Source organism: Epinephelus moara, chromosome 9 (assembly GCF_006386435.1).
Source record: "Epinephelus moara isolate mb chromosome 9, YSFRI_EMoa_1.0, whole genome shotgun sequence".
Taxonomy (NCBI): domain Eukaryota; kingdom Metazoa; phylum Chordata; class Actinopteri; order Perciformes; family Serranidae; genus Epinephelus; species Epinephelus moara.
In genome coordinates, this window is record NC_065514.1 from 7410568 (window position 1) to 7420033 (window position 9466).

Genomic DNA, 9466 nt, shown 5'->3' on the forward strand with positions numbered 1-9466 from the left:
AGCCATCCTTAAACATCGGCATGATGCACGGGTGGTAACCATCATAGTTTAAAGGCGCTTGGAGGCATCAGGGGGAAACGCAGCAAAATGAACGAAAGTTAAGGTGACAAAAGTCAGAGTAGGGCGGGTTGGAGGGGTGGTGGATGGGTCCAACAACACTGACTTTCACTCAGGAGAGTGGTGTTCGCATACCGTAAGATTATAAAGCCAAACCCTGTTCTTTTTTCCTAAACCCAACCATGTGCGTTTGTTGTTGAAGGCAAAAAAACATCAATATGCAGTATTTTGCTGACGTAGTGCTTTTATTTTGAAAGTGACTGTATGTAAACGGTAAATTTCCTGTGAAGTCAGAAGTGTATTTTGAAAGAAGACAATGCATGTAACAGGCAGAACTTGACACAGTATCCCAGATCATCAAAACCAACACACCCCGGGTACCTTTCACGTTATATCTGGACATGGAAAGTCCATGTCCAGATGTCGATATGTGACGAGGTCAAAGTGAGAACGTGTTGTTCTTACAGTCATCTACATTGGAAAATCCCAAAGCCACAGGCCTTGTTAGCACCTGATATTAACATGCATCCTGGGTGATTGGATAACAAGCGGACAGCTCTAATTACAAGTGTGAATGCATCTTGAGATCTGATCGCTTCGACCACTCCAGGGCTGCATATGGCCACAATCTTTCAGCGGTGCGTACACAAATTTGTGGGCCACGTTGAAGGACCGCCTACTCGGCCCACGTCCTTGTTTGTCAGACTCCTCTTTGGATAAGCAAACTTTCTGTTGCTGCTGTTACACAGGTTAGACACAGTGCTTAAAGACCATCCCTGGAGCCCCTGTCCTCCCAGTTAGTTCCATGCCTATGCCGCTACTGCCCTGCATCAACACTGCTGCTTGGTCTTTCAGCCCCACCTCCACTCCAGCATTCACCTGCAGGGTCAAGCTAAGGGGGGTAATATTTAATCATCACTCCCCAATATTAGGTACGTAAAGTTAGCTGTTTGATGCTAACAGTTAGCCCTGTCACTGTGTGTGTGTCAGGTGGACTCTAACCAGTGAGTGTATAACATGACAAACCCCCTGCCGTTTTCGTTGATGTATGTGTTCATTTGCATAGACAGCCCTAAAGTAAAGATCATAAATGTTCCTCGAGACACATTCGCATGCGTTCTAATGCCAGGTAGGAACAGGCTCACAGACATCCCCACCATCAGCAGAAACAAGCAGGGTAGTTGGAGTTGAAGTCACTTGGCAAATTTAATCTTATTAACTTTTTTTCCCTTTCTGCATTCATCACCCATCCTCCTTGTTTTTCTCTTTATGTTCCAGATCTCCTCCTCTCTCCTCTCCGCTTGCCTGCTCAGCTCCTTCTCTCCTTTCCCGACTGTTGTTCATCAATCTTTCCTCTCCCTCACATCATTGTCTTGTCCCCCTGTCCCCAACTACCTTGTTACATCAACCTACACCCCATAACTGTCTCTGCTCGTCACCATCACATTATGTCTGCGAAATTTTTATTTCCTCCACCACTCCAAAGCAAAATGTTTTGCCGCAGGCAGGATAGCATTGCACTGAGCTGCTGAACATGTTAAATGTGTCCTAGTTCTCCCTCTCTCACTCTCTCTCTCTCTTGCTGGCTATTTCACACCTGGCTGCCTCTTCCCGACTCCCAACATAGTACTACACAACAGTCATTAATTGGAAGGAGAGGGAAATCATATTCTCTCCCCAGCAACAAAAAATGCTGTGGGTTCCAGACTGAGCTGCAAACACTGTGCATGAGTTAATATCTACTGTGCTGCCTGCAGCTATAGCGACAGTGGCCCATTTTATAAAACATTAAACTGTGATATTTTTATTCGTCAAGCTATGTTAAACCAAACTGACACACTGAAAAAACCTCAAGCACATATTACTTTCAGGATATTTATGTTTGCCACAAGCCTGTGAGTACCAGCTCAATACGCTTGAACATAACCGAATAGGCTGGGAATGTACAGCAGTCGCAGTAACTTTTTTATTATTATTATTATTATTATTATTATTATTATTATTATTATCATTATTATTATTAGTATTACATTTCTTTTTTAAATTATTATATTTCTTTTTTGGAATTGTTTTATTTTATTTTATTTTATTTCTATATTTTTGGGACTTTTTTATTATTATTTATTATATATTTTTTTTAAATTAATTTCCTTTATTTTATTTTTCTAGAATATTACTAGGACAATAATAATGACAGTTTTTATAATTGTTATTTTTTTTCTTTTTTAAATTATTTTATTTTTATATTTTTGGGACATTTTTGTTATTATTATTTATTATATATTTCTTTAATTCTTTTATTTTATTTTTTTTCTAGAATATTATTCGGACAATAATATGACAGTTTTTATAACTGTTATTTTTTTCTTTTTTTAAATTATTTTATTTTTATATTTTTGGGACTTTTTTGTTATTATTATTTATTTTATTTTTATTATTATTTATTTGTATTATATATATATTTTTTTAATTTTCTTTTTTTTAATTTATTTTTATTATATTTTTTCTGGACTATTACCTCTGTTTTGTGACCCACCTGGGACTTGAGTCAACAGCTCTGGTTATGTACTGTAAAATCAAATATACAGCGTATTATGGGTAGAACTGAGAGAACCAAAGTGAAGCACTATAAAAATAGCTTAAGTACATACTTTTACTCTCAGCAGATTTATGTTTGCCACAAGCTTTTAAGTACCAGCTCAGTATGCTCGAACACAACCGAATAGGCTGGGAACGTACAACGATCACAGTAACTTTTTTATTATCGATGACTTTTATCATTATTAGTAACTTTTTTCATGATTATTATAATTATTTATTTTTTTATTTTATTTTATTTATTCTGGAATATTACCAGGGCAATGGCCTCTGTTTTGTGACCTACATGATGAGACTAGTTGGTCAACACCTCTGGTTGTGTATTGTAAATCTAAATATACAGCATATGATGGGTAGATATTTTATCAGACCATATTTTACCAGCAGTACATTTACTGCCGCAGTGTATATTCCCCCCCTTTTTAAAACTTTATCCACCTCCTCCTCGATTCACTGTCTCCTTTACCTCAGGGTTCTTACCTCACTTGTGGTTTCATTTTCTCGTATTTCTGTCTCCATATTTTATCTATCTATTTCACTCTGTCTCTGTCCTTCTCTCTTTCCGTTTCCCTGCGGCCTTAGTATGAATGAGATTTTTTTTTTTTCCGTCCACTTCACTTCATAACGGCCTTGACAAGTCCCATATTGATTGCACTTGCAGATTAGAATTGATCCCACTATACACTATATTTTCCTTTCTGTTTGGCTCTTCCCGGTATGATGAGCACTTTTCAGTATCCATTCATCAAAACGACGGTTTGAACGTTTTGGACGAAAACAGTTGTATAACCTCGATGAGGAAAATTGGAGTAAGGATTTAAAGGAGATCATTAAAAATACGCTCAGTAAGGTTTATTGTGTTTGCTGATTGTTTCTTGTTTTTTTTGTTGTGTTTTTTCCAGAGACTAAGACCTCCCCCATACCGTCCTCCAACGCACCACAAAAGGCTGAACCTCCAGTGGGCAGAGCTGCCAGGCTCCTCACATTTTTCTCCCCTTTGCTGTTAGGAATGCTGCTGCTGTTCATGTGGTGAGCAAACACACACACACACACACACACTAACACACACATCTTGTAATGAGTCTGCAGCCCCTCATCTTTGCATTGATTATGAGCTCAGTCATTCAGTCACATATTGGCAAGTCGATGCATGTCTATCGATGTCAAGAGCATGTTTAATAGAACAAGAGCAACAACGATTGGGTGAGTTTGTTTTATGACCCAGCAGGGTGTTTTTCTTCATATTTTTCTGCAGAAGCCCAGAAGGGATTGAGGGAAAAATCCAATTCAAAGCTGTCCCATTTCATTAATTTTACAGGTTTTACTCTATGAATCATGTTGTAATAGTACGTCTCCTGTCGAAGATGGAGATGTTGAGCGATGAATGCTGAAACGCTGAATGTCACGGATCACGACAAAGCTCTCTGTTAAAGGTGTGCAAACAGGAAATGGTTTTTGCACCCTGCGAGATAAAAAGAGACACACTGACAACAGCATCCCTACAGTAACACTTTAACCAAATGACATTAAACATGGCTGCATCCCCAACTGAACACCTGCTGCTCATTTTAACCACTGGAAGATGAAGCGAGCCAGGTTTGGTTGGATGAATATGCTAAAGACACATTCATGCCAATTCCCCGACCGTACCCTCGACTCCAGTGGGTCCAACTGGGAATCTGTGATGTGCTGTTTACACACAGGGTTATCTCTTCAGATCAGGATTTGTTTTTGTAATACAGGCCAGTGCTAGTTTATGTTTCTGCTCCACTGCAGTTCAGGGACAAATAGTCTTCTTTTTGATTCACTACCTTTATCTGACAGCTATAGTTAACATCTATTTTACAACTATACGATAAGCTTATGAACTGCAATGCAAAGGTCCGCTAAAAGTGCTTGTTTTGCCACTGACAGGCTCATATTGTGATTCTAAGTGTCTGACAGCATTAGAGAAAGGAACCCTACAGAGATATACCTTTTTGTTAAAGAGTGATGGGAGGGATCACACCGAGATGAAACGCCAGAAACGCGACGCCAGTAAAACCATTGTTTTCCTATGATACGGCGTGTCTAAGCGGCGTTCAAGCATCTTTTTAGACGGGCGTTTTTCTGGCGTTTTTGTAGACGCTTCTTTTTAAACGCACGTTTTTAGACACGCATAGACACTGAAAAGTTAAAATATTTTCAACTTTTTGAGCGTCAGACGCCAGTAGCTAGCGCGCATTGAATAAGTGCTTCCAGTGTTTCAGGCGTCTTTGAAGCGTCCGCATCTCATTTCTGTGTGATCACCCCCCTAAGATCCAATTCTTTAACAGGAACAGCCCCAAAATCACCATTGGCAAACCCACCAGACTCCATTTAAATGAACAGTTATCTTAGCGTGTATAGAGGCAGCATATTTTAACATCTTACTAGGTGGATTAGGGGTTTATTTCAACCAAACCAAAGTTGGTGATTGTTGAAACAGTGTAAAGATGAACTAAATTGGTTTCCATGAGTCATTTGTCATTGCCATTTCCAGGCTGTTTCTGGTTAAACAAAAAGGTTAATCTCTGTAGGGATCCTTTCCATAATGTTTTCAAAGTCTTAAAATGATGATTTGAGCCCGTCAGTGGCAAAAAACAAACACTTTTAGGTCCTTTGTTGTTTAATTTGTACATGCTTCTGCTTGGGTCCATAATACAGCAATATAATATATCAATCATATGCCGATGACGCACAGTTATACATATCTGTTTCCACCAATAACCTTAGCCTGATAAATGATCTCATCCAGTGCATCGCAGATATCAGACTTTGGATGGTACCATGTGAGCATGTCAAAACACTGATCTTGACTTCCAGATGCACATCTCTGACATTTCTAAGCCTGCCTTTTATTACCTCAGATATATATATCAAAAGTTAGATGTTTTTGTCTCAGTCAGACTCTGAAAAGCTGGATCACACTTTTATTTCCAGTAGGCTGGATTACTGTACTGGACTTTTTGCTGGACCGACAAAGCAGATGTTAAATACACTCCAGCTTATTCATGTCTGACCACATAACTACTAACTAACTAACTAATTTATCTTCTCTTCACCGGCTCCCAATATAACAAAGCATTGATTTCAAAATACTAAATGTTTTAATGGTTTAGCTCTTTCCTATGTTGCTGTAGTGCACAGCAGAGATATCCCTTAGATCATCATTAGCTACTTATTGTACCTAAAATCAACTGTCAATCAGCTCGTGGTGCTTTCTACTCTCTGGGTTCTCTTTCTCATGAACTATGGTCCGCTACAACAGTCTTCTCTTTTAAAAGTAAACTAAAAAATGTGTCTTTTTCGCAAGATATAGTCAGGATTTGTTTTAGAAATGAGTATTATAATTGTTATTATCTGCCCCTTTTTAAGAATAATGATAAAAATAATACCTTAATTTCTTTGTTTTTGTCATGTCCTGCTTGTTTTTATGTAATACCTTATTATCTTATATAATATTTTATGTTTGTCATGTATGTCTTAAGCACAGTAAGGTTACACTTGTCATATAAAATTTGCTATACAAATAAAGTTGACTTGACTTTTAGCAGATGTAAATTGACAGTGCACTTTCACTCAATATTGGACCAATTTCAGAAACTGTTGTTCCTGTTAGTCACTGAGACACTAAAACGTATGAAGATAGGGTCCAGGTTGGGAAATACCAAGTTACTCTTTAAAGATTAAAGCAGTTGATACAAATTGGTGAAGATGAAATTAGTTTTTTCCTCAGGAGTCCCCACATATATCTTGTGACCCTCTTGACAGGGCCAACATTTGTGTGTGGGGCCCATGTGGGTAGTAAATGGGCTGAAAAATGGGGCCCTATATTGGATTGTCCATGTGTTCTATATTGGCCAGATGCCAGTTGCCCACATGGGTTATGCTGGGACTACCTGGGTATAAAGTGGGTCCAAGATGGGCATCTTATCTTGGTAAACCAACCCATGTGGACAAATGTCACGGGGCCAATATGGAACCTGTGGACAATCCAATGTAGGGCCCGTTTACGACCCACATGGGACCCACATACCAATGTTGGTCGGGCCCTATTGAGAATCAGTACTTTTATTTAAGTACAAAGATACAAACATATACATCCAGCATAAGTACTAACTAAAAAAGGCAAATCCCAAGGGATAAAAAAATGGACGGTTTCAGTTGTATAATCAGGCACAGCTTGTGATGCCTAATTTGTGCTTTTGTTTCTCTCCCCAGATGTAAATGTCTTATTCCTGAAGGGAGTAGGCGGAAGAAGAGGAGGAGGAGGAGGCTGGTCTTTTTTCTATTTTGCACATGTTTCAAGGATACAGTGCATTGATCATTTTCTGTCCATCACACAGTTACTCACCGAGATTACTTAGACATGAAACCAGACGATGATAATGCGATTCAGCATTTTTGATTAATGGTGACAAAGAAATTCTTCAGAGGAACTTTTGAAAGCGGCATCACGACCACCACCACCATCATCAACAACAGCAGCAGCAGCAGCAGCAGCAGCAACAGGAGCAGCAACAGCAGTGATATCAGTATAAACAGTCTTATATTACCCCCTGGTGGCTTTAAAGGGCCACAGCAGACTTTTTTTGGGCAGACAACAGTTTGGTTTGGGAATCTCCTCTTCAGAGCAAGAAAATCAACTCAAAAATCCTCCTCATCATTACCTTTTTGTTCTATTTTTTATTGATCATGAATTAATTTCTTACTTCCTTCTGAAATCGCAGAACGATACAGACAAACACACACACACATAGAGCATTCGCGTGTGTGTTTGTGTGTATGGTTACCGTAGCGGTCCCCATACAGCTAAATCATCATGCCAAAGACTCAACTTCACCCCCCAACAAAGTGGTTCCCAAACAATTCACTGAGCTTCCTGAAGCCTGTGTCTGCCTTCGTCGTGGGTTGAAGAACCCCCCCAGAAAGTTATGTGCGTGCGTGTGTGTGCACAACACTTGATTGATGTCGACTCAAACAGTATACGGATGAAACTTGGGACGAGTCCGAGGAACCCTGCAGCTCCTGTTTGTGTACCATTTAACAAAGAAGCCACACAAGTACTCAATCTGACTCTGAATCTGTCGACTGCGGCGACTGAATCAAACTGACGGAGCGAGTCGGGGTGTTTTGTTTGTTTGGGGTTTTTTTTTTGGATATGAGGACTAACACTTTGAAGAATTCAGTAACGGTAGTCTGGCTTATTTAGACAATTAGCTTTACACTCTGCTTTCACCGACTGGCAAAGAGGACCTGGATTGTAAAAGAAAATAAAAATAAAATAAAGTGGATTTGAGACTGAACAATTCTTTGCCCACCTATTTGTTTTGGTTCGACAACGACGACGAAGTTGGTGATTGAAACAATGATACGAGCTTTGTTGGTTTTTCATTCTGCTCTATGCTGTAAGATACAATAACACAAAACAGTTTGCTTTCCAAAATTCTGACGCCTTTACGAACATAAAATATGTCTTTTTGCAGTTTACATTTCAATAGCCAATATCACCAGTTAATATTATGTTATTCAAAGGAATATTGATGTGTTTTATTGTATTTTTTTTATCTTATGGACAAATAATACAAACACACATATAGGATTTTAGTTTTGTTTTTTGTTTCTTTTTTTCAGAGATTCATAATGGCTTAATTCTCCTTGATCCTATTTTGTAAACTATGATATGTAACTTTAACATTGAACAAAAAGTTTATTATTTAATAATAATAATAATGTATGTATTAGCAGTAGAATGTCGTAACCTGTACCTGGGGTCTTTTTTATAGATGTATATACAATGACAGGTTTCAACCATTAAATGTGACCATTTCACAATGAATGATGACACGCTGGCTTCATTCTCATTTCGCCTTTCCAGGGCATACATATCAGGGCCGCCTTTTGCGTCCTGCCTTGATTGGGTGATCCAAATTATTGTCTCCTGATTAAACAAGATGAAGGTGAGGTGCCAATGCAAAGGGGAAAAGGGCATTTTATTTTAAATGGGCACAAAGACACAAGTAACTTTCCATGTCGTTTAAATGTTTAATTGTTTTTCAGGAGGTTAGTTGTTGAGGACTGGTGAATGGATGTAAGAGGGAGTGAAGGTGGAGGAGGAATGTCTTCTGATGGGTTGATCTGGGAGGATGTACTGGGGGTCAGACAGAGGTAGACTCAGTATAGGGGATCCGTCAGCGGTGTATTTTTTTACCCGAGCTGATTTCAGGCCCCCCAGACGGTACCTAGAATGAGACATGGGAGAGGTATGCACCAGATTGAATAAGAAGAGATGATGGGAGAAGGGACGAGAGGATGAAGGATGAAGGGAAGGGGAAGGGACAGTGAAGGTGGGTCGAGTAATCCGAGACTAACAGAGCAGGATGGGTCGACCAGGTATAAGTAGGCTTGGCAGGTAATCAGAGGTGTGGCTGAGGCATGGCCCTGCTCCTGGACCTAAGTTAACAAATTAACTTCATGAATTAACAGTGATGATCGATTTTTTACTTCCCACTTTCTGCCATCGACAAACACTCCTTCATTTCAGGTTGTCCGGATCAAAATTTATGACAATATACCGAATGTTTTTCTCACTTCGGCGCAATGGGAGACATTTATTCACAGATTCAGATTATGTTTTGGGTGTGATGTATAACTTTCTTTTGACTTCCATCTCTCTCTTTTTTTTTTTTTTCTTGACATTTAAAATGTATTAACTCAGTGGTTCCTAACTGGTGGGACGCGATCCAAAAGTGGGTTGTGGGTCGATTCAGAATGGACCACAAGTGACTTG

General features: G+C 39.1%; 1 protein-coding gene across 3 annotated transcripts in view; it reads left to right on the forward strand.

Moving 5' to 3' along the window:
* The window catches only part of cntfr (ciliary neurotrophic factor receptor), a 354906-nt gene extending 346401 nt beyond the window's left edge, over positions 1 to 8505 (forward strand). For all 3 annotated transcript variants that reach the window (XM_050052470.1, XM_050052469.1, XM_050052468.1), the window contains 2 exons: positions 3558 to 3684; positions 6898 to 8505. In XM_050052470.1, the coding sequence (XP_049908427.1) occupies positions 3558 to 3684; position 6898 (128 nt within the window). In that variant the 3' untranslated portion in view covers positions 6899 to 8505. The remainder of the gene's footprint in view (positions 1 to 3557; positions 3685 to 6897) is intronic.
* The last annotated feature ends 961 nt before the right edge of the window (positions 8506 to 9466 follow it).